General features: G+C 44.1%; 1 protein-coding gene across 1 annotated transcript in view; it reads left to right on the top strand.

Annotated features, from left to right (window-relative positions):
- The window catches only part of LAMC2 (laminin subunit gamma 2), a 60,777-nt gene that overhangs the window by 17,686 nt on the left and 22,747 nt on the right, over nt 1-20,344 (top strand). Inside the window, exons 2-7 of the mRNA XM_082472759.1 lie at nt 2,070-2,258; nt 9,595-9,730; nt 12,910-13,008; nt 16,195-16,331; nt 17,124-17,246; nt 18,153-18,342. Of these exons, the coding sequence (XP_082328885.1) occupies nt 2,070-2,258; nt 9,595-9,730; nt 12,910-13,008; nt 16,195-16,331; nt 17,124-17,246; nt 18,153-18,342 (874 nt within the window). The remainder of the gene's footprint in view (nt 1-2,069; nt 2,259-9,594; nt 9,731-12,909; nt 13,009-16,194; nt 16,332-17,123; nt 17,247-18,152; nt 18,343-20,344) is intronic.

Here is a 20,344-nt window from a genome sequence, read left to right as displayed (position 1 = left end):
TCTTGCAAGGAAGTCACTTAGGGAAGTTCATCAGATATACTTAGTCACCTTTGCCACCTTTGTGCCTTCAGAGCTGACCCAGCCTGCACAGGGCGGCTACTCCATACATGTTGGTACATTTGCTGACTTTTTAAAGTCAGTACTCTGGGTAAGTCATGGCCCTGGGCACTGCCAGAGACAGGCTATCACTGGGGCTGCGTGGCCAATGGAGACAGTGTGTCTGGGGGAAAGAAAGTGGGTTTTGGCACCAGGCAGAGGTTCAAATCCCAACTCTCCACTGGCTCAAGTTACTTAGCCTTTCCAAGCTGCATTTTTCTCGTCTGAGGCAATGCCTATCTCATGTGAGTTAGGGGTGAAATACCACAGATGAAGGACTTGATGTTCTTTTCTCAGTGGGGTCCTTTCAACAATCCAGGGAGGCACATAATGAAGACTGCATTTCTGAAAGAAGAAATAAGATTCAGAGAGTTGAAGTGATTTGCCTAAGGAATTAGTAGAACTGGTATTTGATACCATTCTTTTAACCTCAAGGCTCGTCACCTTTTCCAAACCATGGCTGACACAGTTTTTGAGCGTCTGCTGTGTGCCAGGTACAATACTAAGGATTTCCCCTGTTACCTCATTGGCGGTTTCAGTCCCACATGGAGATGTTAGTCACTCCATGAATCTCTTTGGAACGTGCACAGGGTAAACTTTCCTAGACACTTGGGGAAAGTCATTCTTAATGGGAATATGGTTCTTTTTGACACCTGGCTTTGGGAGAGACACTTATGGCAGTGAGAGTGGAGGAAATACCTGTCCAGACAGTCATATTAGCGCCTCAAGAAAAGGGAACCCTCCTACACTGTTGGTGGGAGTGTAAATTGGTGCAGCCACTATGGAAAACAGTACGGAGGTTCCTCAAAAAACTAAAAATAGCATTGCCATATGATTCAGCAATCCCACTCCTGGGAGTATATCTGGAGAAAACTATAATTTGAAAAGATACATGCACCCTTATGTTCATAGCAACACTATTTACAATAGCCAAGACGTGGAAGCAACCTAAATGTCCATGGACAGATGAATGGATAAAGAAGATGCAGTACATATACACAATGGAATATTACTCCACCATAAAAAAGAATGAAATAATGCCATTTGCAGCAACATGGATGGACCTAGAGATTATCATACTAAGTGAAGTAAGTCAGACAGAGAAAGACAAATACCATATGATATCATTTATATGTGGAATGTAAAATATGGCACAAATGAACATATCTACAAAACAGAAAGCTACTCACAGACATAGAGAACAGACTGTGGTTGCCAAGGTGGGTGGGGAGGGATAGACTGAGTTTGGGATTAGCAGGTGCAAACTATTATATATAGAATGGATAAATAACAAGGTCCTACTGTAGAACACAGGGAACTATATTCAATATCCTGTAAGAAACCGACCATAATGGAAAAGAATATGAAAAAGAATATATATATATGTATGTATAACTGAATCACTTTACTGAACACCAGAAAATAACAGAGCATTGTAAATCAACTATACTTCAATAAAATAAATTTAAAAAAATATTTGCTCCTCAGCCTTGATCATCACTGGAGGGACGGGTGCTAGGGGTCCTGAACAGATGACACCATCGGCTTTTACACAGTCGTGCCGGAGTGCACAAGCTGGCAGTTCTCAGGTCTTCTCCAGCTCATAGACTTGTACTATGGGGTTGCACAGAATTTTAAAAATGAATTCTTTGCAAATATTTAAATCAGGACTTTTCACATAAAACCACATAATAAAGATTTTGGGTTTCTCTGGAGGAGTCGGCAACACTGACCTCATGTTCTCTCGCGTTCTCCCAGGCAACACCCGACCAGCACTGCTTCCTTAGGTAAAGCGAGAACTCTCTCCATCATCAGGTGGCCCATTTGACCCCCTTACCTTCTGCCGTTGAGCAGTTTGAATTAATATGTAGTACCCTGGGCATCATTTGTATTCATAATAATAAAACACCCGGGGAAGATTGCCCCTGACTTGTTTTCCTGCTGACGATGTCTTTTTTTTGCCCTGACCCTAGTCTGTGATTGCAGTGGGAAGTCCAGGCAATGCGTGTTTGATGAGGAACTTCACAGACAGACAGGAAATGGATTCCGCTGCCTCCACTGCAGTGACAACACGGGTGGCATTCACTGCCAGAGGTGCAAGGAAGGATTTTACCGCCAGAGAGACAGAGACCGCTGTTTACCCTGCAATTGTAACTCCAAAGGTAGCTGGATAAAGGGGGAATGAAAGAGGGAGGGGGGAGGGGAGAGAAAGGGGAGGGTGTGGGGGGAGGGGAGAGAATGGGGAGGGAGAGAGGGGAGGAGAGAGAATGGGGAGGGAGGGAGGCAGGGAGAGAGACAGAGCAGGCCAAGAGGGAGATGTTCAGTTTCTAGAACAATTGGGAAGATACTGTTCTTTTTAGCAATTTCAATCTGAAAGGAAATATGTTTTTCTAATATGTTTTTCTTAAGTCTGGGTTATAGGAACCAGCTGTGGTCTTTAGGGTACATTAGTTTGAATTCTAGTCCCAAGAGAGACACACGATTACTTTCCTGGCAGATAACAGTCTGTGACCTGGGAACAAAGAAGCTTGCACTCTTCCAGTGATAGTTCTTCATATCCATAACTATCCCTTTGACTGACCTCTCAAAAAATAAGAGGTTAGAAAGATCTCTTTCTGGTGCTGTGCTGGGTGCTAGCAACATGAAGTGATACTAATAGAAGAGACAGACAAATAAATAGGCAGATTAGAGCCATTCACAGGGTTGTGAACAAGAGAAAACAGAACAAGAAATAGGAAGCACCTAACAGGGTGGCTGGTTCATAGGAGAGCCTGTTTTTGTTGTTGTTGTTTGTTTGTTTTAAATGTATCACCCACTGCTGTATTCTCAGAACTATAGGTAGTTTTTGTGTACGCAGACGCACACATCCTGCTATATTCATCGTGGGCAGACAGTAAAGACAAGTTAGTAAATGTAAAGAGGGAAAGAGAGGTAAATAAGTTGGGACTTTTTAAAGCTACCTTATTTGTCTTTTATCTTCCTTGGTAGTATCTGTTTCTCCTCTTTGCCAGAAAGTGTTTAATAGCATAATATGATCAATATTAGTCTACCAAAAAGGTATAACCTTAGTGCATGACTATGACTTAGTGTAGTTCTGTGGAGCCAGTTCTTAGCAGCAGCTGAAAGAATCTAAAAATGGGCAGATTTTGGCCTAGCCATGACTTGCTGGTAGAGTGTGTCAGGGAGCCTTATAGAAAACTGGGGTGACCCCGTGGTGATACAGACCCATATACCAGCAATCATTCCCAGATTCTTCAGACTTGCTGCTATTATATGGTTTGAGTCAGATTTGCTCAGCTTTGTGGCTTTGACTCAGCATCCAGAATCCTTTGGATTTAGCAATTCTCCCTCTGAATCAAAGAATGTCGTAAAGAAAAATTAAAAGAAAAATGATTCTACTTTAATGGGTATTTAACCTCTCTGAAGACCCTGTATCCCCTTAGGTTATGCAGCTTTGTTGTGAGTCACTGGAGTTGGGTCACCCCAGCAAAATAATCAGCGAGAATGTGATGAGAAATATAATTGGCTCAGCTGGAAAGCCTGGCCTGAAGACAAGGTTATTAGTCTCAGAATAGACAAGGAGCCTGCAGCCTAGCAAAGAGAGATGGTAATGAAGCTTTACCACACCATCATTTCTTTTACACTGTGTAGTCCATTGCCCACCCAGCAACAGTGAGCCTGGCTCTTTCTTTTCTTTGGGGGGATAGATATCTCAGACTCAGGGTGAACAACCTCGTAGGAAGCAGTGGAGCCCAGCGATGATTTATATCTTGTATGATAGCTACCATGCATTACACGCTTACTCTATGCCAGGCACTTTTCTAAATGCTTTCATCCAGTAATTAATCTTCACAAATAACCCTATGAAGAGGGTGCTATTACGATTTTCATTTTACGAGTGAGGTATCAGAGGCTTAGGGAGGGAAGTTATGAAACTTGAGGGCTGAGTGGCATGTTGGTGGCAGGAACTGTACCCACCATGCACCATCTCTGGCTACATGTTGGCTGCACAGGTCACTAAATCAGTGGCACAGATTTAATTCTCTATGTGATTCCTCAGTTGCCCAACCAGCCAGGAGGTATTTTTCACTTTCAAATAATAACTTCCCGAGGGAATTTGTTGTATATTCAATTTCAAATGCAGAATTCATCTTACCAAAAAGCTACCATTCCATGCATGGCAAATGAAGCCAACAGCATTCATAATCCCCAAAGTGGTCACAGATTTTGGACGTCACATCAATTTCTCCTAAATATAGCAACTAGGCTTATTTTTAAGTGATGATTTTGTGGGCTCAGCAACAGGACTGAATTATCCTCAATTCTTATAACCCTGATAACATTTTGTGGATACTTTGAAATTCACTGTGTGTGTGTGTGTGTGTGTGTGTGTGTGTGTTTTCCTCCCTCATACCTAAATTCTTGAGATCTATGTAGACATCAGTGATATTGGGCTTGTTCTCTTAATTTTATTTTTTTTACATATATATGACCCAGGCAGTGGATTACTCAAGACTAAAACATTTGAGTTATTATTTAAGACATGTCTTTAGATAATAATTTAATAATTATTAAATATAATGATTAAATAATAATAATAATAGTGCTATTTAAAAATGCAAGTGTATATATTTTTAAAGGGTTCTCAAGAGGAAGCAAGCTCTCTTGGTTTAAATTTTAAATATTAGTCATTTTAGAATACCTTCGTGAGTCCTCAGATGCATGTAGACTGTACTACAGAAGTCCAGAAAGTGCTTATTGAAACAGTAAGCTGTTCTTCATCTGTCCTTTAAACCCAATCGTTCACAGTCCCTAAGAGTAGCTCATGATGTAGAAATTGGGACAGGTATTTTTATTTTAATGAGATACTCTGAAAACCCAATGCTATTATTTTGGAAGTTTGGGAACATGAAATAAATCAATCCTATTCACAATAAGGGCCTGTGTACGTTTCCATGTCAACTTTGCAAGGCTTGAAGAAGGCCTAGAAGATACGAGTATAAACTACTCTTCTGAGCACCTACTATGTGTGAGATGTTGAATTAGGCCCTTCATATATTTTATTTATTTATTTATTTATTTTAACATCTTTATTAGAGTATAATTGCTTTACAATGGTGTGTCAGTTTCTGCTTTATAACAAAGTGAATCAGTTATACATATACATATGTTCCCATATCTTTTCCCTCTTGCATTTCCCTCCCTCCCACCCTCCCTATCCCACCCCTCTAGGTGGTCACAAAGCACCGAGCTGATCTCCCTGTGCTATGCGGCTGCTTCCCACTAGCTATCTATTTTACGTTTGGTAGTGTATACATGTCCATGCCACTCTCTCACTTTGTCCCAGCTTACCCTTCCCCCTCCCCGTATCCTCAAGTCCATTTTCTAGTAGGTCTGCATCTTTATTCCTGTCCTGCCCCTAGGTTCTTCATGACCATTTTTTTTTTTTTTTTTAGATTCCATATATATGTGTTAGCATACGGTATTTGTTTTCCTCTTTCTGACTTACTTACTTCACTCTGTATGACAGTCTCTAGGTCCAAGGCCCTTCATATATTTTAGTTCAAAGTTTTACAACAGCTCTACAAGGTATGGTGGTCCCCACTTAAAGAAGGGGTGAGGAGCCCTTTGCCCAGGGACACACAGCCAATCAGTGGCAGAGCTGGTATTTGAGGTGAGATCTGTTGGACCCCAAAGCCTGGGCTCTTTTCATGTCCCCCAGCTTCTAGAACTGTATTCTCTACATAACGTCCTATGGAATATTGTGTTTCCCAAGATAATAATAGGCGTTGCCTGTAAGAATGTCAAATAATGTTTGGAAACACTGGCATTAGAAAGTTAAACAAGATTCATGCCTACTGAATGTGCTGTTATAAATCTCTGAAAGATTTAGGACGTACCATTTCCCAAACTCTTTTGAACACAGAATGCCTATTTCCATGAGATGACTGTTAATACCCATCAGGAGAGTGTTTTGTACAGTACTGTTTAGGGCTATTTGGGAAAACCCCCAAATAAAGTACAGTCTTCTCCACCTTATAAGAATAATTTGTTGGGACTTCCCTGGCGGCACAGTGGTTAAGAATCCGCCTGCCAATGCAGGGTACCCAGGTTTGATCCCTGGTCCAGGAAGATCCCACACGCCGTGGAGCAACTAAGCCCATGTGCCACAACTACTGAGCCCTCATGCTGCGACTTCTGAAGCCCACGCACCTAGATCTAGCCTGTGCTCCGCAACAAGAGAAGCCACCGCAATGAGAAGCCCTCACGCTGCAACGAAGTGTAGCCCCTTCTCGCCACAACCAGAGAAAGCCTGAACTCAGCAACGAAGACCCAACGCAGCCAAAAATAAATAAAATTAAAAAAAAAAAATTTGTTTCTGAAAAACTACTGTAGGGAGAGTTTTCTTAAATTGAAAACATAATTTCCATTAATTTGAATGGAGAAAAACAATGTGTTTCTGGGTCCCAGATTAACACCCATTTATGTTAAAAATAATTAAATGGTATTAAAGAAGGAACATTTAATGTTACTCATCAGGGCATAGATTCAAACAGGAATTTACCTTCTTAGCCCTGTCTGCTGTTTGTCTCTAAATGCCAACCCCAGTGGTCTCTCCTCACTCTCATCGTGTTAAATGCTCTCTTGCCTTAGATCCTGAAAACCATCCCATCTTCCTCCTCCCTTAACTCTTCTCAGAATTCTCCTCCGTGAGACTTCTCCCTGCTCCCATCACCTTTTCCTTAATCAATGAGGTTTCATTTCTGTCCAAGGCACCTTCCCCTCCTCTCTCCATCTGCTCCCGGAGTGACCTTACACTTGCTGTGGCTTCCTGTTCTGCCTGTGGGCTGAAGGCTCCTAAGTCTTCATCTGCAGCCTCTTTCTTGAGCTCCAGATGAACAGGTTCCCCTAAGTTCATTGTGTCCCAAACTAAACTGGTTGTCTTCTCTTGATGGTTCCGTGTGAGGCCCTGTTCCTCCTCTGGCCTCCTCTGTTTTGTCAGGAGCCTCATATCTAGCGGTGCCCTCTGGGGACCTGCTGTCGTCTATGCTGATCCACCCCTCCCCCGTCATCCATATCCCAAGTCTGTTCGTTCTACATCTGCAGTGGCTCTCACAGCATGTCCTTCCTCCCCTTCTCACACAGACTCCTCTAATCTGGGCCATCGTGTCAGGGGAGGATTTCTGCCCTGAGACCCTGCTGCTCTCCTGTCCCCAAGCCATCCTGCAGTTGCTCTAGAGTTGACCTTCTAAACTGCACATCTGAGCTCCTCGCCACCTGCCTGATCCTCTGAGATCCCTGATCCCTATTATCCACAAATGGATTTGTTACCCTTCCATCAGTTCTTTTTTAAAAAAATTTAATTGTTTATTTATTTATTTACATTTATTTATTTATTTTTGGCCGCGTTGGGTCTTCGTTGCTGCACATGGGCTTTCTCTAGTTGCGGTGAGCAGGGGTTACTCTTTGTTGCAGTGCACGGGCTTCTCACAGTGGTGGCTTCTCTTGTTGCAAAGCACGGGCTCTAGGCATGCAGGCTCAGTAGTTGTGGCACGCAGGCTCAGTAGTTGTGGCGCACGGGCTCTAGAGCGCAGGCTCAGTAGTTGTGGTGCACGGGCTTAGTTGCTCCGTGGCATGTGGGATCTTCCCGGACCAGGGCTCGAACCCGTGTCCCCTGTATTGGCAGGTGGATTCTTAACCACTGCACCACCAGGGAAGTCCCCTTGCATCAGTTCTTAATTCACCAGTAGATACGGGGAGCTAACATAAAGCGCCCAATTCAGTGTCTCACACGTAGCAGGTGCTCAAAAAATGTAGTTTATGTTATTATCACTGAGGGCCCTTTCAAGCGTTGCAAAGTTGACATGGAGACTTTCACAGACTCTAACTGCAAATGTGACTAATTTATTTCATGTTTCACCTGCGGCTATAGATACAGAGCCAATACTTTTATTGATTTGAATTGTATCCACAAGTGAATTAAAAGTTCACAGACGGGTAAGAAATTAGAAAAAAAAGGAGCTAATGGTTAGAGTTCTGTTGACTTTATAGATTATGAATAGCCTAATTATCACAGTTAGTTGGAATATAGGGATTACTTTATAATTTCGCCAACCGCTGGGAAGTTATCAAGTAGGTGAGCCCCCTTCCACCTCATCTTTTGGCTTTTTCCTAACTCCTTTCACAATGGCCACATCCTCTTTCTTAAGGGTTAATTAATCCAACAGATGTCTGGGCCTCTTCTCTGTGTTGGGCGCTGGGGATACAGCAGGGAACATAAGCTGAGATAGTCAACGGTAAGCAGGGCTAAGGACTGGGGGAGCCGTGGGATGGATATTTTAGATATGAGAGTCAGAGAAGGTTTCTCTAGGGAAGTAATATTTAATCAAGATGTAAGTGCTGAGAATGGGCCAAGGAGGGGGGTTTCTGGGGAAAGAGCATTCCAGGCTGAGGGAGAAGCAGGTGCAAATGCCCAGAGGAGAGAAGCAGTTAGCAAATTCCAGGAACAGGAATGCGAGGGGAGCTGGGGAGCTGGACCTCAGTGAAGGAGAGCCGGAGATGAAGCGAGAGAGGTCGAGTCTGTAGGCCGTGGTACAGAGCTTGCACTTTATTCCGCTCAGAGTGGGGACCCCCCTGGAAGACTTCAACAGACGAGTCATATGATCTGAATTCCATTTGCAGAGGAGCACTCTGGCTTCTGTAGAGAGAATGGAGCATAGGGAGGCAAGGATGGAGGCGGGAAGAAGAATGTGAGGCAGGGTCCAGGTGAGAGAAGATGGATGCTGGGACTGGGGTGTGGAAGGGGGTGCGGTGAGGGGTGGCTGGATTCCAGAGTGGCACATTTTGTTATCCTGAGCACCTCTTGCCTTTCATCAATACTCAGTCTGCGAGGTCCCATTTTACAGAGCATGTCTATAAAAAATTAATCACAAGACAAGTACTCTAGTGCCCCAAACCAGGTAAAATGCGCAGGGTCTTCACTCCTTACAACGGGTGAAGCTCCAAGGGTGAGAATTTCTGCCACTCCAGGTAGGTAGAGATGTTTTTGGTTAAGAGGCTTTTTTGTACTCTTAAAATCATACCATACAAGCACTGCCCCCTAAAAGATGGCGTTTGCCTGCCAGAGATAAGGGATAATGTGGCTCACTTTCTCACCCTGTCTTTGTGGAGGCCGAAGTGCTCATTCACCAATGTCCCTTCTTGAGATCTCAAGGATTTGACAAACTACTTAATGTTGAAACCAGAGCAGATACATAAATAATAATGCTTTCAGGAGTCATTTCTGTTCCTTTCCCTGAAGAAGCTATCCTTGGCTGTCAGGACTTTCCCTAGTGGGTAGATGCATATCCAGATGATGTGAAAGAATTACTAGAAGCAGCAGGTGGTGGTTATTACTTAGTATATATTGAGCTCCCATAGGGTGACGTTTTCTTCCTAATGTTGCATGAATTAAATATTTCCTTTTCTTCTTTCCTTTTCCCTACCTTGTGGTTACAGGTTCTCTTAGCGCTCGATGTGACAATGCTGGACGATGCAGCTGTAAGCCAGGTGTGACAGGAGACAGGTGTGACCGCTGTCTGCCAGGCTTCCACACCCTCACTGAGGCTGGGTGCACCCAAGACCAGAAGCTCCTGTAAGTGCCTGCCCCATCACTGTGGCTTCCGCTGTGAAGAATGGCGATTGTATCAACCTTAGGGACCACTTAACATTTACTGAGTAACTGAGTTACTGAAACACCGTTTCGAGGACTTCACGTGGGTTATCTCATTGACTCCTCACAATAATCCTAAAAAATTGGGATTAGCATTATGCTTGTGTTAAAGATAAGAAACTGAAATCGTGAGAGGAGAAATAAGATGCCCCGTGTTGCTGGTGAGGGTGGACTTAAAATTCAGGCTCAGAGGTTTGTCTCTGGAGCCTGTGGTCTTCACCCTGACAACCGCCCCTCCTTTAGATGAACTAGGATGGAAGTAAAGAGTCCTTCAAATTTTAACCTGGAAATCATTTCAAAGAAATGGACTCGGAGTAGAACTTTCTGCATAATTTTAATCCCCTTTAGCTTGACGCATTCTCTATCCCTCCTCAACTTCCCTTTTGGAAGAAGGTGGAGCATACATTATCAATCACATGACCGACCCACAGAGATGCAGAGCCGGCAGGGTGTTGGGCTGGCTTAGAGGAGGGGGAGCTTGGCAGGGAAGCCACTGGCTAGAAGGCCACCCACAGAGGAATCGCCTCCCCATTGCCCATGTTTCCAGCCCCTTGCCCATATGAGACCCGCCCACCAGCCATGCCTGCACCATCCCCGTTACCACTGTCCCAAGTTCTCTTACCATCTGGGCCTTTATGTGACTTGTTCTCTCCCAGCCTTCCCTGACCCCTCCCCGGGCCCTGTCTCTCTTTTGTAAACCCTTGTAAAACATGAAGTGTGTTGTATCACGGCTCTGCTCCAAATTTCCATTAGCTCCTTTCCCGCCTAGAATGAGATCCAAACTTCTTATCTAGGCAGGTAGGGCCCTGCAAGACCCTCCTGCCCCCTCCATCCTTGGCCTTAGGTTCCTGCTCCATTTCTGACCCCCTCCCAGCCTTCCTTTTCTTCTTCAAAGGAGCCAAGCGTATGTGACTTTGGCCTTGGTCTAGAGCGCTCTTCCCTCCCTCACAGCCATGCAGAGCTTCACTGGCTCCATCCCCGCCTTGTCTATCTCCTCATAGAGGCCTTCCAGACCAGCCCCCACCTCTCCGTGTTCTGACTCTGTTGTTTTACCATCTCTTATTTTCTACATGCATCTGTTTATCTGTCTCTCCCACTAGAATGTAAGCCCCACGTGGGCTTTGTCTTGTTCACCACTGCAGGAAGAGGCACACAGGGGGTGTTCCAGCTCGGTAACACTGGCATTATGCTTTATGGCCATTGCTGTTCGTGTATCTGCCCTGCCTTGAGACTCCTAGAGAGCAGGGCTATTTCCTATTTCTTACTATCCCTGGTGCTTAGCAACCAGCAGATGCTGAACACATGTTTCTCAGAGGATCCTGATAATGGTATAGAGGGACCAAGATGGGGAGGAGACTGTGGGAATTGAAAGATGAAGATTGGGAGAGAAATCTTCAGGTAGCCGGCTAGGACTTGGCCTCTGACTGGATGAGGAATGTGAGGGAGAAGAAGGAGTCAGATGCAGGCTTGGCAGGATTTGACGGGGTCATGGGGCAGTCAGAGGAGGAGCAGGTCAGTAGGGAAAAGACAACAGACTTGGTTTTAGACGCATGAGATAAACACATGTGCTTATGTGCCAAACTCAGTGCCAGAGACCCGTGCTTTGATTAGTCAGAGATCAGTCATTAGTCAAAGCTCTAGTCTGCACAAGTCAAGGAGATGGTGCTAAAATTAAATGAGGAAAATACTGATTTATTTTCATTGAGAAAGTCTTGCGACCAAAAAAAAAAAAAAGAAATCAGCGAAACTAGTAGCAATTTAACTCCTAGGTATACATTCGAGAGATATGAAAACATATGTATCTGCACAGAAACTTGTACACGGATGTTCACATTAGCACTATTCATAATAGATAAAAAGTGGAAACAACCCAGATGTCCATTCCAATGAATGGATGAACAAACTGTAATATATTCACGTGACAGGATTTTATTCAGCCATAAAAAGAAGGAACTACTGATACATGGTACAACGTGGATGAATCTTGAACACATATTAAGTGAAAGAAGCCAAACACAAAAGGCCACATGTTGTACGCTTCCATTTATAGGCAATGTTCAGAATAGGCAGATCTACAGAGACAAAAGTTGGTCAGTGGTTGTCTAGGGCTGGAGGGAGGGAATGGGGGTGATTCCTAAAGGACACGGGGTATCTCTCTGGAGTAATAAAAATGTTCTCAACTTGGTTGTGGTGCTGGTTGCACAACTCTGAGGATACACTGAAACCCATCGAATTGTGTACTTTAAATGCGTGAATTACATGGTGTGAATTACATGGTGTGAATTCTATGTCAATAGAAGTGTCACCAGAAGAAAGAACTAAATGAACCAAAAACAAGCAGACGGAATTAATCAGGGTGAAAGCAGACACCATTGAATTAAACAATAGGGAAACAAATGATAACTTTTTTTTTTTAATGTCAACTGACCCACACAGTCAACCAAACCAAACTAAACAGCTTTGTGATGAATGTGGTTTACATTCTGGGGCAAACCCCTCCTCTTTATAGGAGTGGGTAGCAAACAGTTCCTGGACTGGCTGCCGGCCACAGACCACACTTTGAGTAGCACTGGCATGGACAAATTCTTTTTTTTAAAATTATTATTATTATTTTAATTATTAGCACCTTTAATTAATTAATTATTTATTTATTTGGCTGTGTTGGGTCTTCGTTTCTTTGCGAGGGCTTTCTCTAGTTGTGGCAAGCGGGGGCCACTCTTCATCGCGGTGCGCGGGCCTCTCACTATTGCGGCCTCTTTTGTTGCGGAGCACAGGCTCCAGACGCGCAGGCTCAGTAGTTGTGGCTCACGGGCCTAGTTGCTCCGTGGCATGTGGGATCTTCCCAGACCAGGGCTCGAACCCGTGTCCCCTGCATTGGCAGGCAGATTCTCAACCACTGTGCCACCAAGGAAGCCCCAACAAACAAATTCTTAAAGGGTCTGAGAGAGATTAGCATGGACAAGAATAGCTAAGAGAGGCCTCATTGAAGATGAAAGATTGACTCAAGTTGGTGACATTTGCTTATGAGTGCTTGATCTTCACGTGTACAGTTGCAAAGTATTTGGAAACACATCTCTAATTTTCTTTTTCTTCTTTCTCAGAGACTCCAAGTGTGACTGTGATCCAGCTGGCATCTCGGGGCCCTGTGACACAGGCCGCTGTGTCTGCAAGCCAGCTGTCACCGGAGGGCGCTGTGATAGGTCTGTGTGAACTGTGACCCTACGGACACAGCAGGGTGTCCCTTGGCAACTAGCATGAGAATTCATCCTCAGTGCAATTACGGAAAAGGGACACTTAACAAATGTTGATGACCTTCTTCCTGCCCCCTGTCCTCAAAAACTAGGCTTTATTTATTTATGTTTAATTTTACTTTTTGGCCGCGCTGCATGGCGTGGAGGATCTTAGTTCCCCGACCAGGGATCAAACCCGTGCCCCCTGCATTGGAAGCGCAGAGCCTTAACCACTGGGACTTCCCTCAAAAACTAGGCCTTAAAAAAAGTGCAACCAAGGCCCCAAATCTCACTGGACTCCAAGCTTTTGCTCTGGGTCCCTTCTCTGTTTATGCTGTGACCCCGGTGAGTCCCTGGCCAGCTGGCTCTGAATCCCAGGTGCTCTATACAAGGTGGTACGCTGCGATGAGGTCACATGACTCAACCTGGTCCCAGGAAAGGCCTGGTCTAATTAAGCATGTTGGGAAAATCTTAGTAAGTGGGAATATCACAGTGTATGGCCACAGATAACCGTCTCGTGCTGAGAAGGACCGGGGCTGGGATGGTGGTCATGTGCACACACGTGAACTATGGGGGAGATGTAAGAGCCCTTTGGGTCCCAAACCACGCTGGGGCAGGTGGTGCAACCAGGTCGATCCACCTTCAGTTGCTGCTGCCGGAAATTCCTTAAGTACAAACTGTGCCCAGACTTAAAACTCTTCCCTCCCCTGAGATTGTTTTCAGCAGAGGGCTTTGAGGTAGGACCCAGAGGTAAAGGCTTCCCCCTTATTTCCTTAAAAGAAAGAAAGCAGTTCTTTGGCACCCTGCCAGTCACGTATACCTGGGCAGAGGAAATGCCAGGCACATTCCTGGCTTTTGTTTTCAGGGGGTTCTTTGCTGCTGAGGTGGGGGGGTGAGGAAACATAGCTTTAAGTGTTAAAAAAGGAGTCACTTTTTGAAAGCATTTTAAATTTCAAAATAGAACACAGAAATAGAAAGTCACATAAAACAAATGTTGTCAGCAGCACCAATTATATGAAACGGACCTTTGCTAAAAATGTGCCAGCCCCATAACACCCTCCCTCCTTCCTAGAAGTCACCACTATTCTGACTTACTTACTTTTCTTCATAGTTAATTACCCAAGTACATCCTTAAACACTGTGGTTTAGTTTTGCCTGATTCCCTTCGCTTCCCTCCCCCCACCTCCCTTCCTTTATCATTCCCTCTCCACCTTTTCTGTGCCTCCCCACTTCTTTCCTCCACTCCTCCCTCCCTCCTTCCTTCTTTCCTTCCTTCCTTGGTTTTTTTTTTTTTTTTTTAATTTTATTTATTTATTTATTTATTTATTTATGGCTGTGTTGGGTCTTCGTTTCTGTGCGAGGGCTTTCTCTAGTTGTGGCAAGCGGGGGCCACTCCTCATCGCGGTGCGCGGGCCTCTCACTATCGCGGCCTCTCTTGTTGCGGAGCACAGGCTCCAGACGCGCAGGCTCAGTAGTTGTGGCTCACGGGCCCAGTTGCTCTGCGGCATGTGGGATCCTCCCGGACCAGGGCTCAAACCCGTGTCCCCTGCACCGGCAGGCAGATTCTCAACCAGTGCGCCACCAGGGAAGCCCCCTTCCTTGGTTTTTAATCTCTTTTAATCTGAAGGTTTCCTCCACAGAAACTATAATGATTTTTTAAACCCTTTCTCCATAGAAAAAAAAAAAAAACCCAACTTATTTATTTACAGCTGGTCTCTGAAGCATCTGTTGTTCACGGCTAAACTGCTTTTCTGTGATTTTGCACAATGAACATATTCTTGACATATAGTCCAGTGGATTAGACCACGTAATTTTTCAGCAGATATACCTGAGTTTGAATTTTGTCTCAGCCACTTACCAGCTGTATGACCTTGAACAAGTTTCTTAACCTCTCTGGCCTTGGTCTTATCATCTAAGAAAATTGGAAACAATTCCCATCTCATAAGGTTGTAGTGAGGATTAAATGAGGGGGTATAAGTTAGGTGCCTGGCATATCACAAGTGCTAAATAAATGATAATCGAAACTACCATTATTTCATGTAGAAGGATGTCGTTAACTTGAACAGAAAACAAATCCTTCCCGGCTTCCCCTGCCCTCTTCTCTATGACCCCAGCCTCCGGGACTTGTCTGCCAGCTGCGGTCCTCCGAGAAGTCACCGGAGGGCTTGAGCTAGGAGCAGAGGGGAGGCCAGCCTACATTTTGCTTTTGTAGGAGCCTCTAGCCATCCTTTTTTGGCATAACCTCACCTGCCCCCTCCCCTGGGGGTCAGAGCCCAGGTACAAGGGGCAGGGATGGTGGGCAATGCCAGGGAGGATGGTCTGGGAGGGGTCAGTACAGCTGAGTGGGTGCTGGGGCGGGAGCATTTGCCTTTCTTTTGCTGGCCCCCACTTCCCACCCTTTTGCCCCCGTTAAATACTTACTCCAGGACAGGGCCAGCTCTGCATATCCCTACCTGACCCCTCCCCATCTTGCCCACTCAATTCCTCACCAAGGATGGGAAAAATCACTGTTTCCAGACCATCACATCAAACGTGATACTGCTTTACCAGAGCAAGAGAAAGTGAATATTCTTCATGCTTTCTTTTTAAATTAATTAATTAATTAATTAATTGACTGTGTTGGGTCTTCGTTGCTGCGCGCGGGCTTTCTCTAGTTGAGGAGAGCGGGGCTACTCTTCGTTGCAGCGCACGGGCTTCCCATTGTGGTGGCTTCTCTTGTTGCGGAGCACAGGCTCTAGGCGTGTGGGCTCAGTAGTTGTGGCACGCGGGCTTCAGTAGTTGTGGCTCACAGGCTCAGTAGTTGTGGTTCGCGGGCTCTAGAACACAGGCTCAGTAGTTGTGGTGCACGGGCTTAGTTGCTCTGTGGCATGTGAATCCTCCTGGACCAGGGATCGAACCCGTGTCCCCTGCACTGGCAGGTGGATTCTTAAGCACTGCGCCACCAGGGAAGCCCTTTCATGCTTTCTTAATGGGGAGCTGTGATTTGTCCATCGGGGGGTCTGGGAGTGGTGGGTGGTTTGTGCAACTTAGTATTTCTCACCTCTGGGAATTAATGGGCCGGGTGGAAGAGAAAGTAGAAATGATCAGTTGTCATATTCTCTATAGGGACAAGAAATAACCTATAATATTGTCCTGATTTCTAAAACATCACTGCAGATGCCGACCAGGTTACTATCACCTGGATGGGGGAAACCCTGAGGGCTGTACCCAGTGTTTTTGCTACGGGCATTCAGCCAGCTGCCAAAGCTCTGGAGACTACAGTGTCCATAAAATCACCTCTACCTTCTATCAAGGTAAAGCGATCTGTTTTCTAGGTTTTTTCCTTTTAATGTTGTATAGGGTTTTGTGCTTATAGACTTCCGTCTGCAGGATGGGGTCCTTGAGTCATCTTTAGCAACTCTCTTCTCGCTTTAAATGTGTATTATTTTGTCAGGCAATAAGGAAGAGCCTAGTGTCTTGTAAAAGTTATAGCTGAATAGTTTACTCAGACCAGCTTATGAATAACTTAAAAAATAACTAAAAAGAGACCAGATTTTCATCTCCCTGCATTTCCCATCCCATCTATTTTAAAACCACAAAAGAGTCATTCTTTTGGATTGAAGGGCTTAACATGAGTCTTCCTGGAATTCACATTCACTAATAATACCGCTTTCACATACGCCAAACGAGTTAATTTATGTGAAATTAGTTATCAAGCTACAAAGCACTCTAAAAATATAAAGATTAATATGATTTCAACTCTGAGTTTCTCTTTGAACATACTGGACCCTCTTACCTCACTACGGCCAGACCCTGTTTATGTAAATAAAATAAAAATACAAATTACAGGCAGATGAAAACATGCTCTCTTATTCCAAGAGTCAGACTTGGAGACAGGAAGTCAAAGCAGCTGTAGGGTAGGAGCGGGTGAAGGTGAATACAAAGTAGAGAGGTGCATAGGGGATTTTGAGGATGGTACACGAATGTGGAAACATTAAGAAATCCCCACTTGTTACCACTAGTGAGTAGCAATCAAGTCTTGGCTTGTTTAACTCAGTAGATGTTGAGGTTTGTCCAAATGCAGAGTGGTTTTATTTGTGTTTCAGATGTTGATGGCTGGAAGGCTGTCCAAAGAAATGGGTCTCCTGCAAAACTCCAGTGGTCACAGCGCCATCAAGATGTGTTTAGCTCAGCACGACAGTCAGACCCTGTCTATTTTATAGCTCCTGGTATGTATGGTATTTTTCCTGTAGAAGCCAACTTAGAAGACTAAGAAGTCAGGATAGAAAAATGGGGTTAGAAAATGTGGACATCTTATCACTTAGTGTTCTGGGCAGTAGTATCTCCAGAAGACAACTGGGGCTTCAGCCCTTTTTGACAAAGTCATGGCACAGTACAGCAGAACTGGGTGTCCAGGTGGTCAGACCCTGGTTCAGGTCCCTACTTCAGTCAAATGGGAAGTTTCTAGGTTTCCCATCAAGACAAGAAATAAGGACAGTGGTCAAATCTGTGGGTCTACTGAGAAACAGATGGAAAAGTGAAAAGAAAGCATTTCTCAAAGCTTTAAACTGCTTGTAAATTTTAAAAATATACATTAGTCAGAGAAGCTGGATGGAAAAGCTCTGGCTAGAATTTTAATCCTAGTTCATATCCTTAGCTAATACGTGATTCCTGGGCAAGGTGCTCTCTTAACCTTTCCAAACTTCAGTTCCCTCAGCTGTTGAATGGGAAGAATAATGACAACCTCCACGAATTATTGCCATCAAATGTGATGATGTCAGTGAAAGTATTCTGTAAACTAGAAAGCATTATGTAACAAATGGTATTATTGCTGATAGACCTGGGATCTTTACATATTTGTCAGTCATAGGGGCCAGGCTATGAATCATGTAATGGATGGAATCGTCTTATAATGAGGTCCTTTTAGCGTTTCAGTAACTAACCTTTCTTTGTGGCCAAGAGCTGCACGGCCATGTCCACTGCCATGAACTGGCTCTTCTGGCAGGGTGGTTGGGGAGGGGTGATGGGTGGGTAACATAGGACCCCAAGAGAAATTGCCAACATCGATGAAAACTTACTCCTTTGCTTCTCCAGTCTCAGAACTGACCTCAATCTTTTTGAATTCTATTTCACAGCCAAATTTCTTGGGAATCAACAGGTGAGCTATGGACAAAGCCTGTCTTTTGACTACCGTGTGGACAGGGGAGGCAGACACCCATCCGCCCATGATGTGATCCTGGAAGGTGTTGGTCTACGGATCTCAGCTCCCTTGATTCCACCTGGCAAGACACTGCCTTGTGGGGTCACCAAGACTTACACTTTCAGGTAAAGAGAGAGACCACAAGTGGGTCAAAGAGAGCAAACTGTGATTGAAGTCTGATTCCTTTGTTCATCCAGTCATTATTCATTGGTTCAACAAGCTTTTCTGAGCACCTTTTATGTACCAAACATGGTGTTATGTGCTGAGACAGGTCATGATTGCTGCCCACAAGCCCCGGACAGGCTAATGGGGGAGAAAAATAAACAGATGATTATAGTGCAGCTTGTAAGGGACAAGGTGGACACAGGTGCTTTGAACACACACAGGAGATATCAGTAACTCACACTGGAGTGATCAAGGAAAGCGTCCCAAGAAGATGTGACAAGTGAAGGACCGCTCTTTAAGGAAAGAAAAGGGGGGAAGGTTAACATGGCAGAAGTATGTTTGAGGAAGTTTCGTACATTTAGGAAATTCTAAGTGGTTAAGCATGAGTGGGAAATGGGGTCAGGGAGAGGAATACAGTGAGAAGCGAGGTCAGAGAAAGAGGCTGAGGTAAGGTCATGGATGGCCCCATGTGCGTCTAAGGAGGTTACATGTTATCCTGTGGAATGGGATATTTTTTGAAGTATAATTGACCTACAGCACTATGCTAGTTCCAGGTCCAAAACATAGTGATTTGATATTTCTATACATTACAAAACGATCACCCTGATAATTCTAGTTACCACCTGTCACCATACAGTGTTATTACATTATTGACTATATTCCCCAGGATGTACATTTCATCCCTGTGGCTCACTTATTTTATAACTAGAAGTTTGTACCTCTTAATCTCCCTCACCTATTTCACTCATCCCCCCCTTCTGGCAAATACCTGTTTGTTCTCTGTATCTATGAGTCTGTTTTTGTTCTGTTCTGTTTGTTTGTTTTTTAGATTTCACATATAAATGAAGTCATATGGTATTTGTCTTTCTTGGTTTGAATTATTTCACTTAGCATAACACCCTCTAGGTCCATCCATGCTGTTGCAAACGGCAAGATTTCATTCTTTTTTATGGTTGAGTAATATTCCATTGCATATATATATACACACACACACACACACACATACATACATATATACCACATCTTCTTTATCCACTATTGATGGATACTTTCCATATCTTGGCTATTGTAAATAATGCTGCAGTGAACATAGGGGTGCATGTGGCTTTTTGAATTGGTATTCTTGTTTTTTTCAGAAAAGTACCCAGAAGTAGACTTGCTGGACCATATGGTAGTTCTATTTTTACTCTTTTGAGGAACCTCCATACTGTTTATCATAGTGCCTGCACCAATTTACATTCCCATCAACAGTGCGAAATGTTCCCCTTTCTCCACATCCTTGCTAACACTTGTTATTTGTTGTCTTTTTGATGATAGCCGTTCTGACAGGTGTGAGATGATATCTCATTGTGGTTTTGATTTGCATTTCTTTGATGATTAGTGATGTTGAGCATCTTTTCATGTGTCTGCTGGCCATCTGTATGCCTTCTTTGGAAAACTGTTCATTGAGGTCCTCTGTCCACTTTTTAATTAAGCTGTTTGTTTCTTTGATGTTGAGTTGTATAAGTTATTTGTATATTTTGGATATTAATCCCTTATCAAATATATCATTTGCAAATATTTTCTCTCTAGAATGGGAATTTTGAATGGTGGGTACAGAGAGTTCAGGGGAGGGGGCCGTGCCTATTAAGTGCTTAGTACTGTGTCAGAGGCTGAGAATTCAAGATGAAGAAACGTGGTCTTTGTCCTTCAAGAGTTCTTGTCTAGTAGGATATGTAACATGTCAAAAAGCAAACATAACACAATACAAAATCTCTTCAGTGGTGGTGCATGCTCATGGGGAGTTGGGAGGAGAGGAAAGAGTCTTAGTTCTGCCTGGAGGAGCCAGGAAAAGCATTACTAAGGACACAGTGTGTGGACTGAGAACAGGAAGAAGCACAGGGCTTTCCCAGGGACAAAATCAGGGCAACCCGTACATGTGAGTATATGTGGGAATGTGGAAAGGCATAATACAGGGGATTG

This window comes from Balaenoptera physalus, assembly GCF_965194825.1.
Source record: "Balaenoptera physalus genome assembly, chromosome: 1".
NCBI classification, from domain to species: Eukaryota; Metazoa; Chordata; class Mammalia; order Artiodactyla; family Balaenopteridae; genus Balaenoptera; species Balaenoptera physalus.
This window is presented reverse-complemented; position numbering and strand designations above follow the sequence as displayed.